At 33.5% G+C, this 25,703-nt stretch overlaps 2 protein-coding genes across 2 annotated transcripts in view; both read right to left on the reverse strand.

The window, feature by feature from the left end:
• Positions 1-1,491, reverse strand: part of LOC134542741 (uncharacterized) — a 41,479-nt gene extending 39,988 nt beyond the window's left edge. Inside the window, exon 1 of the mRNA XM_063387239.1 lies at positions 952-1,491. Within this exon, the coding sequence (XP_063243309.1) occupies positions 952-1,058 (107 nt within the window). The 5' untranslated portion in view covers positions 1,059-1,491. The remainder of the gene's footprint in view (positions 1-951) is intronic.
• Positions 1,492-6,009: 4,518 nt separating this feature from the next.
• Positions 6,010-25,703, reverse strand: part of LOC134542649 (F-actin-capping protein subunit beta) — a 38,629-nt gene continuing 18,935 nt past the window's right edge. Inside the window, exon 5 of the mRNA XM_063387062.1 lies at positions 6,010-25,274. Within this exon, the coding sequence (XP_063243132.1) occupies positions 25,032-25,274 (243 nt within the window). The 3' untranslated portion in view covers positions 6,010-25,031. The remainder of the gene's footprint in view (positions 25,275-25,703) is intronic.

Consider the following 25,703-nt stretch of genomic DNA (forward strand, 5'->3'; position numbering starts at 1 on the left):
ATGGTTAAATATATACCTGCTATATATGAGAAGACGGAGAAGGACTACTTTACCACCGCCACAACGCAAAAAAAAAAAATCGACTTACTACATTACCAAGTTAACGACCATATATTTCGATTTAACAGGTAGTTCACTTGATACTCATAGTTTTCAGTTACGTCACGCTCGCTCTTTCTTATTGGCCAAGATTTCTTACGGGTCCGTGTATTGTAGAACTAGAAAAATACGGACGGAACGGAACAATACTCCGTTTTCGTCTCCGTTTCCGTCTGTTCCGTTTCCGTGTCATTGTGGAACAGGCCTAAGGGCCACATTCAAACATACATTTTTATTTTATTTTACCTCTTATTTGTCATTCATTACTGGAGATATAATTATTTTCAAGTAGCTAGTGTTCATATATAAAAACATATATGATTTCTACCATGGTGATTATTTGAAACAGATATTTGCATTTTGTTGGCACTTGCAAATTGTTGCAAAAATTAGTTATTTAATGATTCTTAGTATTTAATACTATTGGTGGAAATTCTAAAGAGCCCCTTTTCTGAAGTAAAAAATATTATCAGAAAAATCTCAAAATGTATTTTTTCATACCATATTTTCTCTAAGATGGTAGTGTGATACTTCAAGTAGATTATTAGAAGTTTTACCATTTTAACAAGTGGTTATGTTATTTACATTAAAAATTGCATAAAAATCATGAGAATGGTTGGTTAGGTTAGGTGGGTTACATTAATATAAACTTTAAACTGTGTGGATGATTGGCCAGGTTAGGTAAGTTTACGTTTGAAATATTTCATACTATTGTGGATGGTGGTTAGGTTAGGTAAACTACATTCAAAGATACTTTAAAATTGTGAAGATAGTTGTTGAATTAGGTACATTACAATTACTGTAATAATATTTGAACTGAAATAAAACTATCTAAAACAAAATGATACTCACTTTGGAGTTCTCTTTCTGCAACAAACGCACGCTGCTAGCAGTGCAACAAATGGAAACAGTGCTCCAAATGACACAACCCAAAAAGGCCACTCTTCATTATTTATCATTCTCGATCACATTAGCGGTACAGCTACATACGTCCACTAGGTATCATTTCGGCAACTCGCAATATCAAGTGGCAAGAAAAGCACACGAAGTATACAATAAGGTAGGCTTGAAGCCATAATTTTAATTAAAATGTATATTTATTCGTTAACCTGTACATTTAATTCATTTACCAATAGAGAAATGAGAAACATCACCACTAAACATTAACATACGAACACTACCTGCACAATAGTAAAATACTTTTCTGTCATCATGTCAAAAGTAAACAAACATAATTTCAAATTGAAATTTTCAATTGTTTAAGGCCCTGTCATACTGTCAATTATTTGTCTCCAATATATTTGACAATAGAGTTGGAGAGGAAATATTGGACGGAAAATAAGCTTCCTATTTTCTCCATAATATATATTTGGACAGATAACGTCAAATATATTTAAAACATGTCACACCATCAAAATTTATTTTTTATCACAGCTATCTCAAATTTTTCAATTTTTTTTTCTTCCGATTGCGAAATGAAATAATGCATTACATTGCTGGATGGAAATTTTTAACTTGAAATTATGTTGGGCATTAAATTTTTTTTTAACATGAATAAATTTTAATTAAATTAATTTCGTTATATAATGAATTATATTTTCCGAGATTTTTTAAAGTTTTAAAAACATAATTTCATTTTTACGCACAAAATGTTTTTGTATTGACGCCAGCCACCGGTGCTCCGTCTGGGTCGCACAGGCCGTTACGTCCCAAAAACACTCACTCGAATTGCGTGTGCAACGAACAAACCCGTGCGTGATGTACGCCGCGACGAACGGCAAGCTGACCGAAGCGCCTGGCCGGGTGTGGCAATGCGCGAGTGTGTGATAAATCTGTAATTTTCTATTCTTTCCATAAACCAAAATAATAACAATTTTTGGGTTAATAAAGTAATTTAAGAATTGTATACCATTGTAGAATAATTATTGTAGGTATATCTCAAATTAACCACTAAGTCCATAACTGGTCGTGGCTGTTTTCCCGCGCTTCACGCGTTTTGGCGGAGGTTCGCGCCGCTGGTTTTTTAAGCGATAGAGCAGTTGCCTTCCGGCGCTCACCAGGGACGGTCGTTCCGCGCCCGTCGCGCAGAAATCATCGCCCCAATACCAGCATTTAGGCGACATGGCGTAAGAGCATCCTAAGTAATGACTTTAGTTTTCGCAATCCAGTCGTATCACGGCGATCTACAGTAACTTTCATGTATTAGCGATTATTATCAAGTTAGGCTTTTCTAGGTTCATAGTTTATTTAACATTATTATATTTCATTTGTGTTATCTGTTCATAATACAGCCGCGTCATGGCAGTCATCATTAACAGTCACGCCTCGCAGTATATTTTTCACGTACATCTGAACGTATTTGCAATCCATCACGAACTTTGACTTATTAATATATGTAGTTGCATTCCTGTTTAAGAACTGTTGATCGTGTGCTTTTGCCATTTTATGTTTAACTTCATTTACAATATTAATATAGTTACAACCTATCAGTGCTTCAGTGGTTCGCTGCGTCCTTATAGTTTTGTCAGTGCCGGCCTCATGATAGAACTTCTACCTGCGTTTGATGCCTAACCTGTTGGCGCGCAACGTCGGTGTGTTAAACCAACCATGTAGAGATGGTCTGACAGACTCGGCCAGGGTTGGACCAGCAAGTGTATCAAACCTTAATAAAGTGCAGTGTCTTTTAAGCGTCCTGAGTGGCCTGAACAGCCCAGGTAGTTCACGTGGACGACGCACTCCTGCCTGCAGCTACGAGGTGGAAACCTCCCCCTCACCCCCCCCCCCCCCTTCTGAGATCATTTTCAATTCAATATTTATTCTAAACTTAATCAGGCAGCGGAAGTGGCGTCAATTTGATGGAAACAAAAGCAGAAGTTCACTTTCCTGTAGCACATTTATATATTTAGTATAAAAAAAAATGTTGAAATCATTATCCTCACCATCATATTTAACTAATTTTTCTCGCTTATAAATTTGAGATTATTTAAGTGTCTTTCTTCATCTTCACATATCAGCTGACACTATTGTGCAGCCATTTTGGTGTCTGCTAAACAAATTTTAAAAAGATAAACGTCCAATAATTGTTTGTTTAAATTTAAACATTGGTTATTTGGTGAAATAAAATTTGTTACTAAACCAAACTCAATTTCATAAATGATGTTCTGTAAGAATGGCATAATATCAACTTAAGTAGAATAACACTACTAACACTGTTCAATTTAGGAGTGAGGTTTTGCAGTATAAAAATTGCCGGAGAGAATCCTTTTTCTTTGATTTTACAACTGGCAATCTTCATTCCATCATTGCCACATTCAATTGCTGAAGTTGAAAGAGTATTTAGTTCTATAAATATTATAAAAACCAAACAACGCAATATATTGCTGTTAAAAACTATTAATGCGTTGATCCTGTTGAGAGATGTTGAAAAAACAAAATAAAGATTGGGCATCTTTTGAAATACAGTCAGAAGTGCTGCAACTCATTGGAACACACAAAAGTTATTCTTTTGCAATTATTGGACGTCGCGGCTTTTTAGAACGCAAAGGAAAAAATCGGAAAACATGATTTTTACACACTACACACTTCCCTAAAATTACCCGGATGGGATGGTTTCTTAAGTCCTACTAGTTTGTGAAAAATAATAGTTTATAGCTTACATTACTATACCAGCATCGGACGTCGCGGCTTTGGGGAATGAATAGTAAATAAAAATGAAAATATGTTTTTCAAGTACTAGCGACATTCCTAAATTTACACTGAAAACAGGTTTTTTTAATTCCTACTGGTTTGTGAAAAAAAAAAAAAAGTTTAAAGCTTACATTATAATACCTGTGTTTTCACACTGCCACTGCCAGTCATTGTTTACCCGTGATCATGTATCACTTTGTTTAGCACAAGTGTAGCGAACTACGGAAAATTAAAAATACGCTAATTCTTACGTTTCATATATTGAAGTTTATCCCTGAATCCTGATGGTATGATTCTGTGGTACATGATGCTTGCTGTTTTAAATCAGTACATCTTAAGATCCTGTACATTAAAAAAATATTGTCATATAATAATGAACTTGCTCAGTTACCTTTTTGAAACACACTAGAACTTCCAGTTAGATATTTCCAAAGTACATATGATATATGATAGTTATGGTATGTGTGTTTGTCGTAGCTTGGCTTAATGAAAAGTTGGATTTTGAAATCGTAAAGTGACGAAAGAACGTACTAGACTGATCACAACCATCTCGCGCCCCTGCACACCCGAGGCAGGGCTTGTGTGCGACACGCCATGCAACTACTTGTTACACCATCATCCCTCTTCAACTCGCCCTGCTTCAGCATTGGAGTTCGTATCGCAATTCTTGAACTGCGAAGAAACATAACTACGCGCTGTGCAGCTACGCCGTGTTGCCGTAAGGCGGAACGTCACCTGACCGCCGGCGAAGGTTCACTTGTTTGTGACTGGAGTACTCCGTGCTATTGTAATTGACTGTGATGTACTAATTGTGGATTATTCTAAACAACACCAACACACTCAAGGTGTAATCTTGGAGGCCTAAAATATCCACATTAACAATTTAAAATAGTAAATATTAAAATGCTTCATTTAATGTTTAACTTTAACTACAAATATGGTAAGTTGAAACATGAAATATTCTACATTCACACCAAGTTATTTGTATGTTCTGTGACTAATTCTTGCAATGAAAAGATTGATTCATAATGTACACCATTGCTGATTACACTGAATGTCATATAAACCTCAAAAAATGATAAATATGAAAACACCCTGAAAACAAGCCAAAAGTGGAAAAAAAAAAAAAAAATATTGAATTTCTTATGGCATGTGGTGTAACAAACAATGGCTTATACTCAAAAGACATCCTAAATCAAGTTACTTGAGTCCCATTTGGAGTTTGTGGATAATTTTTTTTAGCATCTGGGAAATTCATATATAAAATTTGTTATAAATTTAATTGGGAAATATGTTTTTATTAGAAAAAATATTTTCTGTATGAAACAAAAAGTCTGATTTCATGTCTAGAGGTATATTAAAATATGACTAATTCATAACACCCACCCACCCCTCCCAATTTCCTTCACACTTTTTCGCTTTTAAGAATTTTATGTGTGAGTGAGTGTGTGTGTGTGTGTATGTATATATATATATATATATATATATATATATATATATATATGTATGTATGTATGTATGTATGTATGTGTGTATATACAGGGTGTAAATGAAATGGCGGAAAATCTCGCTCCGAATTTGAGTGCCTGTATCTCGGAAACGGTTTGTCTGAGCGTGTTCAAGTACGAGGACCTTTTATGTTCCTTATGTCATTCCTGTTATTGTTTCACAACGATAGCTTAGAACATGCGTACAGGTACAGTAATACGTGCATAGTAACAGAGGCGACGCCATGTTTCCTACGTATGCGATGGAATTGTGGTCACCTTTTATTCCCTGCATACGTGTTGTCATGCATCTTAATTGAATCTGGAAGGTCAGCGTTTCATTAGTTGTGGTTGTTGATTTATCTTCGCTTTACCGTTTCCTCAACACTACATTCACAGTGGTTTTGCGCCCATACTATTGGCAACATAGGGGTGGTTCCTATACCCATTCTTCTTGGTGTAGGTCTGGCTACCTGCATCCGCGAGATTTTCCGCCATTTCATTTACATCCTGTATACACACACACACACACACACACACACACATATATATATACACATACACACACATATGTATATACATACATACATATATACATATATATATATATATATATATATATATATATATATATATATATATATATATATGTATATATATATATATATATAAAGCAAAATGTAGGAGTTGCCATTGAATTAAACTGAATTGTATAAATTAATAGAAATTATCTAAATTTTCAATCAAAATAATTTTATTCATCAATCCATTTGACCATCCACTTTCAACAAATTGGTACTTTACAAAACATCTGATTAACACATCAACTTTGCTCATACATAAGTAATAAGAAGGCAACGACCTGCAATTCAGTGAATCTGCAGTTACAACTTTCAAACAAGACAAAGAAGCATGAATGAAAAGCACAAAAATCATGTCACTCAAATATATAAATAAATGGACTTTAATCAGAATAAGGTGAACATACATATTCAGTATCCTTCCTGTATGGCTTGAAAATTAGCCAATTAAAACTGGGGTTCCGATTTAGACATATCTGACAAACACTTGAAATCATAGGTACTGAACAGCGTGTACCAACATAGCATGAAAACACTACCCTGACTCACAAGTTGGCACAACACAACTGCTAGGATAACAAATTATTGATCAAATCAATTATTCCACATGTTACATTTATCTCCTGCATAGTATGTTCAGTTTTGAGCCACAACAGTTAAATAGTCACTGATTCTGTCAGTATCGAATGTAACAAGAAACTAGTAATTCTCAGTTTTCAAGAAAGCTGCGTGCTGTAAGTAATAAATGCCATACTTATTCAGACGTGACTTGTTTTTCGTTTTCTCTGGGAACAAATGGGAAATTATCATTTTCAAAAAGACAAGTTAGTTATAAATGAACCAAATTAGATTTTAAGTCAAAACCTAATTAACATTTTAAAAAAATTAATGGGTATGCTTCTTTCATTACCAAATTACATAAATACATAATTTGTTAAGCTATACAGCGACAGGAAATCCTGCAAAACAGAATACAGGCCCAGCATTCGCAAAAATGCTACTGCACGGTTTCACAAATAAGTAGGTGATATTTAAGGATTAAGGACGTCACAATTCTTAAATTAATTGCTCTCTATTTACATTCTATTCGAAACGTTTAATCTTTTACAGTTTACAATGAATGTGCATTAATAAATTTTAATGCCATATTCATTATGCAGTTATGCCACCAGGGTCAAACAAAAACTAGGTACAATAGCACCATACCCAAACACAGTAGATGTATGGAGGTTTTTTCTGTGCAGTGGCCAAATGAATTCTTCTCTCTCGCTATTGCCAATGTCTTCCCTCCTGCTCTGAAATAGTGTGACTGAACTAACTTTTTTCTCTCTGACAATATGTTGTTGTTTTAGAGAAAAATAAATATCTATGAAAGAACAAATTCAATAGTTGGAAACAGTTAGTTGTGTTTAAAACAAGTCACATTTCATCTGTTTATTCCTCACAAATAGTTTTACTAAAGATATAACTGCAGGTCTAGACTGTAACAAGCAGCTTTCTCAAGAACATGGCTGGACTACGAACGTGAAAATGTGGGAAGCAATGCACATCCGCCACCAAATGAAACACAAGTCACAAAAAAAAAACACATTTAATTTACATGTTAAGCCCTCAACTTATGTTACTGAAATAGTGAAAACATAAACACCTAGAACAAAAATTAACCAATCACCTCTCAAAATGCCTTGTTTGGTTTTAAAAAAAAAAAAAGTATATATTACTATAAAGATCCAAAATTATTTTCTACTTTTCAAGGAGAAAACCATCTGTCGTAAGCATACACAATCTAGACTCCCTATCATACACACTTATTTACAACTTCCATGCTTGCGTACGGGGTACAGTCGGCAACACTTAGTCCCTTTCAACAAAGCACCACCAAAAAGGACTCATTTTAACGATGTAACGTATACATTAACAGTTGGTCAGGTAAGCAAGATTTATTACCAAGAAGTCACAGCATGAATGCACAACCAAACTATAACAGCTTAAACACACAAAGTAGTAGTACAAGTCAGGCAAACACACAACCAATTCTTAAAGAAACCATGTCAAGGAATTCTTAAGGGTTAAGAAATTGTGTACCAAAAGCACTACATATTAAAAACAAAAACTTATGCTGTAAAAGTTCACGAACTTACACAGAGTAAAAAACAAGGAACCAACATGAAGTACCCTTTGTTTGGTAAGAAATTTTATAAGGTACTTAAAAACCAGTAACGGTTTTGACAGCAGAAAAACTAGGATGGTTTCAAGTTCAAAATGCCACTGCTACAGGCTTACATAGTTTAACAAGTGTATATGTGTTTCCATTTTAGCACTCCGCTACGTGGGTCTAACGCATGTAACAAGCTAAATCGATGTGCATCATTGAAACCTCGTTTGATCGCCATTTGGTTATATTTACATTCTACAATACAAAACCAACCAATATCAATGACAAGTCTGTATAAATACCAAATTGAACAGAGATAACATTACCAATTCTCAATGATATTATATAAAAAAAATCATTTACTTACCACTTTAAAGAATAATGTTTCAGAGGAAGTGTTCAAAATAATTTATTTCATAACCCACAACCAGATTATGCACAAAATAATAGTTTTTTTTTTTAGTGATTACCGCATTTACTGGCATAGGACAAGAACTTTTTAAGTAAATTTGAAGAGGTAAAAATAAATACTTGTCTTATTTGATGGAACTTGTCACATGTACATGGAATTCACTTACTCAGCGGTATTTATGCTAATGTCTTACAAAGTCAGAATACAGTACATAGTAAAGACGGGAAAGAAGAATGGTGGGGAAAGCAAATTTATAGAAAATAAAACTCTTCCCCTTATTATTATGCTGTCAAACTTTGCTAAATTATGACATCTAAGAAAATAGGACCTATTACCATTCTCCCTCCTCAGCTTCCCCATCAAGAAACTCACGAGGCTATTGTTACGCACATAATTCCCTCAAAAAATGCCACCAAAATTATCAAGACTGCATGAGAATACGCAAGGATGTGTAATTTCAATGCTTGATGATATGTGGCCCATTTCTTATTTAACTGTGCAAATTTATTTGCCAATCAAGATGCCTCATCCTCCATACCGAAAACTACAATAATATTTTACATCAAACAAAATTCATACATTTAGTTGACTATGTAAATAATAGTTTCCTCGTTATACTATTTCTTAAAACATTTTCATTTACATATGCAATACTTTATATTTAACACCAAAATTTTGTGTGTGTAATCAAAATTAATGTTGTCACAAGTGAAAAACTAAATACATGGCAACTAACAAAATTAAAACAAAGCTTCTTAAACATGGTTAGAAGTATGTAGTATGTTACAAAGATATAACTCCTTGACTTGGTTTTTATTATGACTTCTTTGCAATGCTAGTCACACTTTTTTTGTCAATCTGCTTTGAGACACAATTTAGGCAAAGTCCAAAAGTCATGGATTACAACAAAACCTTATTGATAAAACATGCGTTAACAATTTGAACACAAATGTTACTCATCTTCTGTACATGCTGAACACAACAACGCAGTGAGCAACTATCAAGCAGAATGACAAATCACTCACTTCAAAATATTTCTGAACAGTTACACAAGTCATAACAAACAAAGAAGATATACAATGTCCTTGATTATCAAAAAAAGTAAAGGTTCCAAAACAAAAATTAATGAGTTTATGGAAACATTACACAGGCATTACGAGAAATTAAATCTTCCATTTTTACACAAGAAAAATGTTGGATTTAAAAATTTCTACAAAATCTATAAATTTTTATATGAATTTAAAATGATTTATCAGAGTAATTATTGTATGTAGCCAGCGTCCTTCAATTCTTCGAGTACGGTGACTACTTCATTGATGTGCGAATAGTTTCCTGCACTAAGTGAAGCCAGTAACAGTTTCAGATGATCCACCATTTTGTTAGGATCTTTCAATGTCATGCAATTCTGTAGAAAGTCATCAAATGCAGATACTTGAATATAAATTAGTTTCATCATTGCTGCACACAACATTCCTTCTTCCCCCTAACCATAAAAGTGTTAACAATCTGGATTTTCAGCCTTGCTGCATACACCACATCTAAAGAGATATCCAACTTTCTTCTGTTACACCTGGCAGAAAAAAATTAGCTGTTCTCTTGGCTGAATAGTCAAGATATACTTCAATCTAAAATTCAGAAAAATATTGAAACTCTTTTCTTTATAAACTTTTTTTAATTACGAAAAATTGCATTAGTTTTAAACTTTTTGAGTATAGAAATGTAGCCTGGAAAAGATTTTCATGAGTAATTTTATGCAACACCTTATAATGAGCAAGTGTAGTGGCAGTAAACTAACACTAAATAACTTAATTTGGGAGAATAAATGAAACCAGGAGCTTTAAAGATTCTTTAATTATAAAACTTGTACCGTTACTAATATTAATTTGTGTGGTATTTGTATACAACCTACTTCCAATTTACATACCATTATACCATTATAAGTAATGAACCAAGATGATTTACTCTTGGTTAAAATGTGTAACTTTTAATTTTTGAGTTTGTCAAAATGCACAGACAGTTAGTTACATTACCAAAGTTGCAGTCCCACATGTATTTATCACCATATATACAGAAAAACAATCAGCTCTCTAACCGCTCAAACTGCAGACCATTTTCACAGCAGATTCTCCATAGCAGACACATTGAGTAATGCATCAGTGAATGTTCACTCACTACAATAGCAAAACAGTCCTCTACCATGAATAAAACTGTAGATACCATGTGCAGTCTCTCGCAACCTACTTAACCAATTTAACTTACCATATGATAACAAGGGTGAATCCAGAGGGCAACAAGAACATCTGCCCCCCCCCCCCTCCCCCATAGAAACTAATCCTCACAAAACCAATGTTAAGTTTTTTAAAAAACAAATTATGTTTTTACTTTTGTAATTGCTTATTTACTATTGAAACTGCTCTCCATTTAACAGGTTGAAATCCAAAAAAAATTCCCCCTTTAGTGAAACTATTTTAAAATTATTTTATTGCCACAATGTATTTTCTTTTTCCTAAATCAGCTTAAAAATGTAGGTAGTAAAACCAGTTTTGTGATAAGCCCTAAGTCACAGTACAACTGAGGGAAAATGTCAGAACTTGCCTAAAGGCACACCAGAGCAACCAGTCGCCATGCAATACCTAAACTGAACAGCATAATAATTACCACACAAATCTTTGACAGAAGTGCATGTGCCTTTACAGAAGTTATATTTTGTAATACATATTGATTCAGAATTTTAAATTTCAGATGATGGACAAAATTAATTTGTCAAGGAGAATGACTTATAGAGATATTTGGCGTGTTCTAACCTGATGCATTCAGCGAAAAATAATGAGTACGATGCTACCAACTTATGAGCCACTAAGAAGACGCTATTGCAATATTTTTCGCAGGCACACAACCAAGAGATGAGTGAAACTGTAAGTCCACCTCCCAAAAAGATTGGCAGTAACATCACTGAAGTTTCTGGAGGTTACGAGTGGTGTTGGCACTTTAATGTAATCTGCGGACAGATATTTCTTATTCAGGAGTACACAACATGGTAAAAACGTACAGAGCTTTACCATTAATGGTCACGTAACCAAGTTTTCCGTGGAACAACTGAACTCTGGTGTTCCTGAGAATAAGAATTAGTCACAGTCCAGCTCCACCCCCCTGGAAGTGCGCTTGTTTGGAGTGTGCAAGATAAGCTGTTCTCTGCGTTGGTAGCCCTTGGTGAAGTTCGCAGACTTCTGCAGTTAGGTCTGGGCTCCGAGGCAGCTTAGACGAGGAAGTGACCGGGAAAAGCCCTTGGCAATAAGGATCACCTCATCAAAGCAGCTGTGAAGAGGTTAAATCCACACCAGCCTGAATGCATGCACGAGTGGTATTCAAATGCAAGACTCAAAATATTCCACAAGTTGAAAGTGAGAGATTTTCAACTTAAAATCTTAAAACCTTCAACTGCCAAAAACATTACCTCACTTGATATCACATTGCCATGCGTGTCTACAATTGAGATGCCCTAAGTGTTTTTTTTTTAAACTGGCACTAAAAAACAATAAACTCAGTTCAAATGGTTCATGATGGTATGGCTTTTTTTTTTTGACAGTTCTGCATTTATCATTTGGATATTGTAAATATGCATGCATCACATGTAACAAACACACAGCCTTCAATTTTATTTATAATAAGTCAAAAAAGCATGTTGAGGTGTAAAAATCACATTTTCAAAACTTCAAAAAATGAATTTTAAAAAATAATTTTCATCCAAACTGACATTGTTAAAATAGTTACATATTTTGAATAATACAACTAAGCACAAACACTACATTTAAATGATCACGATTTAGATATTTTAACATTTTTAAAGTTGCTGTAAAAATTAAAACAATTCCCTATTGGTAAAGGCATAATTACATGGTGAAAAGTGATAAAGCCTAAACAAGTGAAATTGAAAATACACCGCCAAACACCAAAATGAAAAGCAGCGAAATTCACCTAAATACTTAATTTTGGCTGTTAAAATATAGAATTTAATAAATTTTTAGTTAAAGTTTTTATTTAAAAACCTAAAATATTGTATACTTAGTAAAAAAAAATAAAAAAAATATATATTTTCTAGTAAAGTAATTAAAATCATTCTACAGCTGTTAACATACACACATGGCTACAGGCCTAAAGACAAACTATATAAAGAAATGTATAAGTATGATTTTGGTTCATATTAATATTAATAGCATTAAAGAAATAAAAGTGACGATAAAGAAAATTTAAATTTGAAAATATGTTGGCACCAGAAATAAACTTAATCACATAATCAGTTGAATCAAATATTTTTTCCCACAGCTGAAAATTTTATGTAGGTTTTATGGTTCCAATAACACCATTTCTTGTTTTGATATGTGAGTAATGTTATATATTAATGTAAGACACTTTAAAAAATAACAACGAAACTTGTCAAAAAATAAAACCACAAAACCTTACATTATAAAAAAAAGTTCAGCTGTACTTTTTATTGTTACAACTTTCTCGTTAACTAAGAAACATTAAATATAAATAATAATGGCGAATGTTGTAGCTGCAGATTTTTATTTAACAACACAAATTGTTGAAGCAGTTGATCAATGTAAATGTAACCGATAAATACGTAAGTATTGTATTTTAATTTTTAATGATGATAAAGTCTAAACCCACTATTTTCAATGTTTTTATTCACTTTTCATAATATCCTAAACTTTTGGCTTTACTTATTGGATGTGAATGCACAACTTGTCATGTGTGTTGAATGGGAACTTGTTAGACCTGTTTGAATGTTTTTTTAGTTAGAATAGAATATATATTAGAATTGCACTTAACATTTTTTTTACATCGTGTAACAAAATACATAGGGAAATAAAAAATAAATTTACTGTAGTGGCTTTTGGGAAATTATAAAAACGATACTTAAGCGAAAGATTGGTTAGGTTAAGTCAGCTAAAATAGTTATCTGTAAAATGTTTGTTAAAATATTTAAATTATGAAATAAAAATTGGTGTTTTTATTTATTCAGCTAACCTAACTTAACCTAAATAACCTCTCATTTCAATTCCAATTCTTCTTCTTTTTTCCTCCAAAACCTGCCACTCTACATATTGCTTCAGAAAATTTTTACGGAAAGCAAAATATCATGAAATTCAATGAAATCCATTTTACAAAAAACGTGATTCTTTTTTTTTTAAATGCTGTTTACCACATTAGTAATTGAATGAGCTCATATTTACATACTTAAACTACAGTTATTCATGCATTTTCATTGTTTACGGCAGCCAGATAAACTGTATGACTGTATTTTAGTTCAGCAGTATCATAAACACAATTTATACTAATTTCATCTGAAATCTTAAACAATTATTTATGTTTTATATATGGTGTTCTTTCAAGTACGTATTATTTAAATTATTTGTGTAAATCAGTATTGTTAAACAGTGTTATCTGTGTAACTAAATATTGTCACCAATTATTATTTGATTCACTAAATCACAAACTGTATTATAATTATGAGCCCAGGAGTGTGTAAATATGTTACTAAGAAAATGTAGTAAAAAAAAGTTTAAATAAATCCAGTGCGTGGAATATTGTTTTTATTTTCACAAAGTGAAAATATGGTTGTAATGTAAAGAATTACCATGAGATAGGTCCGTGCCATTTAGTTTTTGCGTCGCAGAGCGGCAGAAATGTCATTGTTCATTCATTCGATTCAATGCCTATGAATGCATTGCAGTATGTCTATGTAGCCTATTGGCATAATCTCTTGCACTATAACTCAATGATAAGGTGATATTTGCAGAGCTACAAAATCAGTCTAGAAGAATGCTCGATCACATCTAACCTATACAAAATATAAAAATTAATTGAAAACTTATTTATTATAATAAATCCTAGCTTTGATATATGCTAAACAAATTTTATTTACGGTGTAAGTATTTCAACAGTGAGTAATCTTGATTTTAAATTAATAAATATTGATTGATCAATAATTACTGATATCCTACGAAGTTACTTTGAAGTGAGTAATAATTTTAATTCATATTTATTCATTTATTTCTGTTTTCATCAAATTTCTAATCAAAACGAAAAAGTTAGGACTCTTGAATCATCGAAAAAGAAATTAAAGCCAAAAGACCCAGTGCTTTTTTATCTTATTAAATTGCATAATTGGTTTTACTGAATAATACTGAGTAATAATATAGATGTGGTTGATAATAAAATTTATTTAAGTTGATTTATTTTTTAAAACGTGTATAAATTGTAGTTAGAATTGTTTACATGCTATAGTTGAGGTCCTAAAAATCTTAATATAACATTTTATGATGTGATTATTTCAACAGTGAGTAATATTGTTAATTCATGTTTATTTTAGAAAATTGTCTTTTCTCTGCCATTTTACCTGTTACGAGGTTTGAATTGCTAAAGAAGTGTCACTTTTATCACAGGTACTGCGTTACATGCCCCATCTTTTTTAAAAAAGCTGCAACGTATTTTATAACAGATACATAGAGCAAGTAAACTTCTACTGTGTCGCATGGTGTTAGATCGATTGTGACTATCGATTTGTACGCTGTTGGAACCATGGCGTTTACTACTTTTATTGACCATCGGAATGAGTGTCCGTGATTTGTGATGTGCGGTCCCCGTGGTTGTTGACATTTATTTTTTTTTCCCCATGTCTAGTGCACCTGATGAAAAAATACAAACATTATTTTGTTTTTAAGTTTGAAAAGACAAAAATGCAATTTTTTGAATTGTTCGCACAACTTTCCAGTTTTTGCGGTTAGCTACTAGGCAACAGTGAAAGAAAAAAAAAATAAACCTTGACTAGTTGCATTTACAAAACATCGCTTATTGTTAATGTTTTTGATTATGAGGTCCCATTAAAACATCAAAAAAGGGTGTTTATATTGCACAAATGACAACAACAGCGAACATTGGTATTCGAAAAGCTGATGAGGTATGCTGTGTCAAATACTAGTAAGTAAATGAATATTCGTTATTTAAAGTGTTAGTATTTAGGGTCAAATAGTTTATTATTCGTATTTGAATATTTGCACAGGCCTAGCAATTATTATTTCAATGTGGGCCATTAAGATATATGATCTTATCTTATACTAGACAATGATGATGATAAATAAATTAATAAAATTCATTATGTGTGAATCTCAAACTTGGAACACTCTTTGGTTAAATTCTCCTTGGGCAGCAAATTATTTTAAATATACTTTTATAATAAATAAATTCACTTTATTTTATAACATACTTTTTATGGGATAGTCACATTTGTATTCAAAAAATTTTGTAAAATTAATTATTTAGTGATTTTATTTAAGTCTTGGAGATAGTATTTTCATACATTAAAAATAATACAGAATGTATAGTTTATCAATAACATAAGATATAAACCTAGCAATAAAAAAAGGTGAGGGAGTTTTTCAGTATTAGCCAGCAATATGTAACAAGCAAATTCATGTGTTCTTATGTTGCACATACACTTAGTATACAAAACTCGAGCCTCGGATGTGAAATTGAACATATAATTCTTTAAAATAATGCAGAAAGTGATAAACATACACAAATGTGTTTTCAACTACATTTATGGATGCAAATCACACGCAGTTTCTGCACGAGCCACTGCCGGCGCAGCTATGTTGACTAGTTTCAATTTGCAGAGAGAATTTTGAACTATGTAATAAAACTGCTCCAATGAAAACCATAAATCAAAAAAAGACTTGAAAAAATACTGAACACTGCCTTTGAACCAGTGTTTCAACAAGGAATTTTAATGAAATACTGCCCATCTTATTAAAATTCATTCAAAAGTGAATACTATAAAGTTTGATTCACACCATCTCCCACAGATGGCACCACCGTGGTTATCACATATTTCTGTTCCTGGGTTATGCAAATGTTATGTATTCAATTATTATTTAAATTACCAATTTTATAATTTCAAAATAAAGATTGAAAGAAAGTATTATAACTGAACTGTTTTGTAAGGAAGTGTGTACTTAGGTACTAAAAATATTAACCTAAAACAATTTAAAACACATATTATAACACTAAGAATACATTTGTATTTTTTTGTATAAACAACCGATCTCAGTCCGTAAATACTTCATCACTATCTTTCTACAGTATGATGAACTCTACACTATATCTACATTTAAATGGTGTCAAATTTGTAATGCTAGGATTCTAATGTATTTTTTAAGTTGTCATTATTTCTTTATATGACCATAAAATATAACAAAGTTTTAAAGGATACCTTTAATATCATAAAGTTCTATATTTTAATACCTATGCGTGGTTTAAATTCTGTGATGTTCATAAAATCAATATATACAAATGAATCATGCAGGCCCTCCAATATTTTTGAGATTTCCGAGACTTCCACAGATGGTATCACCGTAATTACATATTTCTATTCCAATCTATGAATTTACTACTACCCAATGCAGTACAACCAGTTACATATCAAAAATTAATAGTATGGATAGATAAAATTTGTATAAATTCCCTAACTAACTGTAGTGCTTCAAGTCTTTATGTCATAGCATCTACCCAGGTTACATGCCGAGTGTTTTCAACCGCGATACCTAACTGAAAAGAATATTCCATAATTTGCACACTAGTACACTACATCACTCAAGGGTAATTAGGACCCGCCATCTTGCTTCTATCACTTTTATCCATTATTTTATTCTTCAGTTATTTTTTTTACAATCTAAGGTAGGACAGGGTGATGATAACATCTCACCAAACTTTTACCAATACCGTTTTAGTCATTAAAGCCAAATATCTGCTCACGGGCCGGTGGTCAAGAACCGCAGGAATAATCACCTCATGGACTACCGTATACTACAATATTACACTAGATCATGAATGTTGACTTGAACAAGAGCCCAACGCAAGCTGCGGTGACAGGGTCTAATCCCCTGCAAGTGTGTACGTGTCCTAGCACCAAACACTGGTGTCCCCCCCCCCCGCCCCCACCTCTACGAGGAGTCCCAGCCACGTACGAGGGGAGGAATGGTAGCACCTCCACGCCTCGGCTCCCGAACCACTGCTCTGCACTCCAGCAATCAAACAATCCGTCCACCAATCACCAGGTGATTCCGAGTCGACAGCAGCTCAACCCTTCCCTCGGCAGAATCACCAACGAACACTCCACAGTTAGATCAGCTTTGAACAGCACCATAAATGATTCAAGCTAACCATTAAATTAAAAGAAACATTAAAAATATCTTTGAAAATATATGTTATAAAATGTTCATAGCTATTAAGTTTTCTTGGAATAAAACCATACATAATATTTAATATAACATGAAAAGGGGGAAAAAAAAAACATAAAAATGGGGGGAAAATATTTAAGTATAATTATTTCTGTCCAACTTTTCAATATAATATTTTCAGTAGTTTGCGAAGAACACAGCTGAAAATTTCTGCATTGAAGGAAGTTTTAGTTTTGTTAACATGTCTTTTACATGAAACAAGATTTTGAACTAATGATAGATCATGGTGTACTGCCTGCCATCTTTAGGGTAGTTTTTAAAATACCAACCTTCAGTCAGCAATATTTAATTTTAATACCCTACTCTTATATTTCAACAGTTAAACTGTTATTACTGAAAACTTTCCTAGCAAGAAGCCACTATCCAACGCTAAAACATTTTACGGAAATAGAATGCCTCATTACCATTATTAATCGATAACTTACAAAGTGACAAATAACACAGCAACCTTTTTAAAGCATTTAACTGTTTTTCCCCCCCCCAGATAAGTTCAATTTCTACAATCAAATTAAATGCCTCTTTCTAAAGATGGTGGTATTAACCAAAAATTAAATATTCAAAAATTACATGTTCATTCGTTATCCAGTATTATAATATAAATAAAAATAACATATTCAAGCATTATTAAACAAATAAAAATTAAACATAAAAGATTGCAAGTATTAATACAAAACTTTTTGATTATCAAATTTTTAAATGATACTACAAATATAACATTTTGATGGTAGATGATACTGCAGTTACAATATTCACAACATAGAAGACTCCTTTAGAGCTTAAACGTTATAACGTATTTTATAGCATAATCGTTGCACTTGCATCGTCACACCATTATTTAAGGGCGTCAAAATTTGGAGAATTTTTTTTGTATAAATGTAACATAATATTTTTGGTCCCACCATTAGATTCAGAGTGCTTTGTGTAGGTAGTAAACACGACAGGATAAAGCACCATGCAACAGCAATCTGTTTTCAAGTTGCTGTCAGGCAGTTTGGTAGTTATAAATGGGAAAATACAGTAATTACAATCACAGTAAAACTTGTTTAAGATGCACCTGCACAATATGATTTCCAGTAATATATGGTCAAATGTTTCTGTTTCGTCATTTTCTCAGTATGATATACATTATTTTATTCCATGTCAGATGCTGCCCATAAAATTCCTTTTCCTGTATAAAGTGATGCATTTTGAAGTTGAAATCTATAATTTGTTCCAATATTACAGATTACTTATTTAATTAACATAAATACGAAGTTGTCCGATACGTAAATTTTCTTTAAGATGTTTTAAACCTTATAAACTTTATCTGTTTGTCTTTGTTGCCACTGTGCACCGCGTATAAAAATGTAGCCGCGCTAGTTGGCATAATTCATGTTCGGTTACCGAGGCGTCTCTTGGGCCGCAACTTCCTCCGATTATGCATCTATGTTTATTAATGTGTTATTTTAATTTAAACTATTTTCTTTTTGCTTTAGTTATATTTGGTTTTTGGTATTTAAAAACATTTTGGGACCTACTTAATATCCTTGTTCACTCCTGCCACAAATTTTGGTGACTTGTGACGTGCGTATGCAGTAACTACCGCGCCTGGACGCGCCACCGCCGGCCTCGGTGCAGCGAGGCAACAGCCATGTTTGCCGCGAGGGAGAGAGAGAGAGACCACCGGAGCTGCTCCTGCAGCCTGAGGGAGCCGTGACTTGGACTCCCCCCACCGCCTGGCAGGACCTTCACTGACAGCAAGGTCTCTAGCCAGGAATCAGGCTGGATGTGCGAGCAAACTGTGAGGTAGCATGGATGACAGTGCAACCGAGTTAGCTTTTTATTTACTCCAACGAACAGTCACTGTATTAAAGCCAGTTTTGTGCACTTTTCGCAATGAACTCGGACTGTAGGAAGGCTGGCCTGCATTACTCGTAGGCCTCATTTCACCTTAAATTACCTTAAAAAAGTACTTTTACAGTTAGCATACTAAAGACATTTTAGTTTTGTGTTCTGCGGGAGTTTCTGTTTGAGGAGTTTAATTTGAAACTTTGTTAGACAGAACTTGAGTGGACTGTATGGTCTACTTGGAATCAACCACATTTTGAGAAGTTTACAGTGCAAAAAAAATGCTCATCACTACGTGCAAAGTTATTTGTCCAAGCTATAGCAGCAAATTATCCCAGCACTTCGGGCAGTGTGTGGTGGCGTGCTGAGTAGCCAGCTGATGGTAATCGTATAAGAATGTTTTAGAACTATTTTAAGATTACACAAGAACTTGGCATGAGAACTTTTAGTATCGCAATGAGAGGTTTTGAGGACTCGGGCCGTTTCAACCAACCTTGTCCTACTGTCGCAATATTGCCTGCTTTTTGTGTGTCAGAGAATAACTTTTTCCCTTAAAATACTAATTGTGTTGCACTATTTTTTTTTATTAATAGACAGTACATATTTAAAGTAATTTTGGCATTTAGCCAATTTGTACTTTTGGATCGATCTTTTTTTGAAGTTTTTTGATAAAAGCACTATAAATGTTCAATATTAATTCTAATGGTGCCTACTCATTTTAGTTAAATTATTTTTCAGTCACACCACTTACAACCTTTTGTAATTATTACTACAGTAGAACCATGTTATAATTTTTTTCAGGGGGGCATAAGGAAAAAAAATACATTAAAAGCAGGAAAATGTTATAAGCAGGAAATATCAATTTAGTATTTGTCAGTGTTTGAAATTTTTACTGATTGATTTATCAAGCTATATAAACAAATTTAAATTTAAAACCACTGATGGATACACTCAATGCACGAATTTGCTTAACCAAGCCAACAGATTTTCATCTTCTTCCTGCTTTCAGCTTCTATTTTATTTGTCTTTAAAGACACACTGCCACATTCCTGTAAAACAATTCAAAATTTGTGAATATGACAATAAAATAAATCAAACTCTCTATCAGCAATAGAAAACCCTTTGTTCTTTATTCTTGTCACTGCGGAATAGTTGGCAAACTAAAATATTGTAGGACTACGAACGTACATCTGAAAACTCACTGGAATGGCAAGGAATGGAAGGTTTTGGAATTTTTTTTTGTCAAGCAATAAATCTACTGAATTTAGTAGTGCCTTTTTCTTAAATTTTGTGATCATTAATTATTACCCAACTCTGCTATCTAATTCTGTCAGAAATGTACCCTGGTGACTCACTCGAACTTTGCTTAGGATAGCCAGACAGGCCTCATTATGTTGATGCCCATACAGTGTGTGAGCACACAGTCAAATATTGATATCTCGCTGATAGCATGCACTCTTTAGTGGTTAGTGTGTACTATGACCACAGTTATGCATTAGTTCGGCCTTACGTTCGGGCCACGGTTTTCATTTTTCTATTTTAAGTTGAACAAATTATGTTTTTGTTGCATGACTTATTAATTTTAATTGTTTGGCGTGCTTTTGTATACTCTACTTTTTAAATAAGCATACTTTCCATTTATTGGATTTTTTTATGAATAACAGTACCTCAACAAAAATGATTCTCTTGCATAAAAATTGCACCCCTACTTTTAAAACTTGATTTTAGTATAACATGTGCAACGATTATGCGATAAAACATGGTATTATAAAATAATTATTAAGCAATGAAAATGAACTTAATATATAAAGCAAGCATATTCCAATTTCTAAATTATATAATTACCTTTAATGCTTGATTTCTTAGTTTCAAACTCCTAAGAGTCTTTAACTCACATTGATTTCACAAAAAATCTGGAGTTCCTATGGAAGACAATTTGAATTTTTTTCTACTTCTTCTTAAATAGATAACACATTAAACTGGTATGTACTTGTTTCCATGAACTCATTTGGAAATAATGAAACTAGTTTTAAGTTTTGTCTTCAAACATGTGCACATATTTATGTAAAATGTACACATTTTCTAGTCACATGGACAGCAATGCAAGTAAATATGTTATTCTACTTAATACTGTGACAGAAATATATAGCAACATTAGCTCTTTTAAATTATCATTAATCCAAAGTGAGATAAAAAAAACACTTAAGAAATGAATTACATCAACATAACTATATGGCCTTAGATAAATACCGTATTTACCCATGTACCACCCGCCCCCATGTATGACCCGCACCCCAAATTTTCAACATACTCTCTGGAAAAAAAATTTTTTCACTGTAATGTCTATTTACATGTGCCTGCATAAATAGGGAAAAAGAGTCTGTCATTGTAACAACAAAGAAAACTCTTTATAACTGCAGCACAGAATTTTACTAACACAAATGCATGAAATATTAATAAAAAAAAACCAGTAATATTCATTGTCAAAATAGTAGATCAATTTTGCTAAACAACAGACGTAAATTTGGTGAAATAAATTTTAAAATGTTTGTATGCAATAACCACAATCGTCAACTGTTCAGTCCGTTGCAACATCCTGCAAATAAAAATAAAGCTCGTAGTGCCAAATAATTAAAAATAATGAGTGATGCCATAAAACCATTTTATTCAACGTAAAAAAACCCGTAGCAAAAACGTGAGTTGTATTGATACGCATAAAATGGCGCGGGTTGCCAGTTATAGTTAACTCGGTTGTGAACAGAGCGCGCGCGTAGCAAGAAGTTTGCGAGCTATCGATCTTCGACTACGTGCGCGCGCTCTATACCGAATGATGCCAACTGGCGCTGTTTACGTTTTATAGGTGGATTACAGCGACTCCCGACACGTTACGGATAAAGTTTAATACTTTTAAAAACGTCTTGAAAACACATCAGAATACGTCGTATTACGATTATTTAAATTAGAAAGCGTTAATCTCAGAATAAACCGCGTAAATTGCGGGAAGCAGTTTATACGCGCGTTGTAAACAACGGCAATTTATTGCATTGCATCATATGAGGTTAAAACGGGACCGAAATAAAATGGTGAAAATATCAGGAAAAAGTAAATAACGGTAACGTAAATAAGGGGTTTTGTTGTATTTTCATTGTAATAAATGCGTCCAGCATTCGGTAATGTACTATAAATCCAATTTTTTCAGTCTTCATTGTTGTCAAAAACCTCAAATTTCGTGTATGACCCGCACCCCAACTTTTGAATGTTGTTTTTCAGAAAAAATGTGCGGGTGGTACATGGGTAAATACGGTAATGAGTTCACCTTTACTAAAAAGTAGGCCTGTGCAGTTCCCTGATTTTTCGGTTCCGGTTTTGGTTTCTTTAAAATATCCATGTGAAACAGACTTTTCAAATTTTCGTTTTTTATTTAGGGTATTTTTTATATGTTTCTGTTACCTCATGTAGCATGCAGAAAATGAAACACATTCTTTCAACATCTCACAATAAATAACACACACAAAATGTATGTCATAGAGTATAGTTTATATAATGTATTTGTAGAGGTATAGGAACCAAAAGACACCATTTTATTTCCAACAATTTCTAGGCCATAGTTTCTTTTAATTTTTTTATTCATTAAAACATAGTATATTTAAAATAATTCCTGAAATTCATAGTGACTGGCTGCTTCAAACGGTTTTACTTCATATAACACTGTTATGGCACAAAACAGCAGAAAAAATATGGCATTTTCCCATTCCTATCATATATTAGTGGGACTGTTATGATTTATGGCCAGTTGTACATTAAAGGCCAATTACAATATAAAAGCATACAAGTGAAACATATTGTATTATAAAACAAAGTACGTTAAAATTATAAACTATAAAGAACAAATTACTTTTGATAATTAAGAAAAAAAAACATAAAATAATAAATACCAAAAATGCTGAACCAAAAATTATCTTTCCCATCACAATTTTGATGTCAGCAATGATTGGCCTCCTAATCCAAGGTTTGAGGTTAGCTTAAAAATACCTTTAAAAAAATAAAGTTTTACGCTTCTGCAAAAGTGTGTACTTTTTTTCCCTGTATTTTAAAATTTTATTTATTAACATATTACCATGTTTACATGAATATAATTGTATTATTTTGACTAAACACGTGAAAACTAAAAAGGAGGGTGACATAATTGCCAACTGCATCTTGCCATTGGGAACAGCTCAGTTGTAAAACTGCATGCCCTGCCTGTACACTGGACCACTCATGCCACTTTAGTCCGGGGCTTGCTGGACCTCAGCACAGGCGAGACGGATGAGAGATGAGAGATGCTGGATGAAGGAGAGGTGCAAATGGAGTTTGGCGCTGGGTTCTTTCTGCTTCTCTTAAGGGTGGCTCCCCTGCCCCAGCTCTTTCACCCTCTCAGATGACCACTGTATATCACCACATTTTTTTACTTTCTGAACAGCCACCACTTTTGAACTACAATTATAAAACATTTTTTTCTAAGTGCAGCTTGGTGTTTCAAAGAGACCATTAAAAACACACTACTGACGAAAGTGGCACCAGAAAGGATGTAGTAAATATGGAATACGTTTAATTTTTAAAACAATTTTCAAGTGCTATGTACTTGACTTGTTATTTCCAATCCATAATGTCTTTTTCATAAACTCATAATCAAAATAGGGTTTTCATTATATTCGGGTAAATACATAATGACACACCTAATTCATATTTAATGAAGCATTATTTTTTTTCACTTTATAAGAACCGAAACTGTAATTGAAAACAGAGATTTATATGGAACCAAAATCAGAACCGAACGTACCAATAAAAACTATAACAGCACAGCCCTACTAAAAAGCCATACCCAAAATTTAACATTAAATTGAAATAAACATAATCTACGCAGAACGTTACATCAGAATAAATTACCTTCCTTTCTTTGCAAATTACCCACTAAATAGAAGACATGAATAAGAATAAACACAAGAAGTGCTAAATAAACATATAAAATAATTAAATTTGTTAATACTAACTGTGAAATACTTCATGTAATTTAAATGGCAAACAAGATGAGCATTACTTTCATAATGCTAGTTAAAAAAAAAAAAACATTGTAGCTATTATCATCATATTCGATATTATGGCTCATTATGCAGTTGCAACAACTGTACCCAATTCATAATAATTAACAATTAACAATATTAGCAGTATATTTCAAGATAGATGATAAATGCTTACTCAATGTCCATCAATCAGCTTGTTGGAATGCATTATTAGTCCAGAACTTGTTTCACCAAAAGATTTTTTTTTTAGTAATGCATCTGATATTTCGAAGCTTCAGAAGCGAACAACGTTATGACGACGTAAAATTCCTCGCAGGCACGGAAACCTGCAGGCACGGGAAGGAGAGGTGACGACAACTGATGCTGGCCAGTCTGGTTGAATGCCGTGCGAAGTATCGGTCGGGGGCGAAGGGGAGCGTCAGTTGGCGTCGCCCTTGGCCTGCCTCCTCTGCAGCGCGGCGGCCAGGTCCTGGCGCAGCGCCGCCTGCTGGCGCTGGTCCGACAGCGGCTGCACGCTGCGCAGCCCGTTCACGATGTCCTTCGTCTTGCCGAAGTAGATCTCGTTCAGCGTGTTGCGGATCTTGTTCTCCATGTCCTCCACCAGGCGCCCGATGTTGGCTATGTGCGGCGACGCGTCGCTCACGCTGGCGTCACTCTCCACCTGCCGACACCGCCGGCCAGCTGCACACCAACTTGCACACCACCGGGGATCAAACACCGTCACGACTTCGGACCGTACCATTCCGTCCATACCACATTCTCCATCTCAAAACCTTTCACCATCTATAATGACTGGGCCTGTGCAAACATTCAAATTTTCGAACACGAACAATAAACTATTCGTATTCGATTCGACACTTTGAAATAACAAACATTTGTTTGCTTACGAATACTTGACGTAGCATATGTCGTGAGTTTGTCATACACAGACGTTCACTGCAGAGATTAAGTCATTTGGGCAAAATAAACACCCTTTTTTTATGTTTAATGAGAGTTAATAATCAAAAACAGGTACAAGTTACGTTTTAAACATATGCAACAAGCATTCAAAGTTTTTTTTAAAATGTTTAGATCTCGCTGAACAGTAATG

This window comes from Bacillus rossius (genome assembly GCF_032445375.1).
Source record: "Bacillus rossius redtenbacheri isolate Brsri chromosome 9 unlocalized genomic scaffold, Brsri_v3 Brsri_v3_scf9_1, whole genome shotgun sequence".
Classification (NCBI taxonomy): domain Eukaryota; kingdom Metazoa; phylum Arthropoda; class Insecta; order Phasmatodea; family Bacillidae; genus Bacillus; species Bacillus rossius.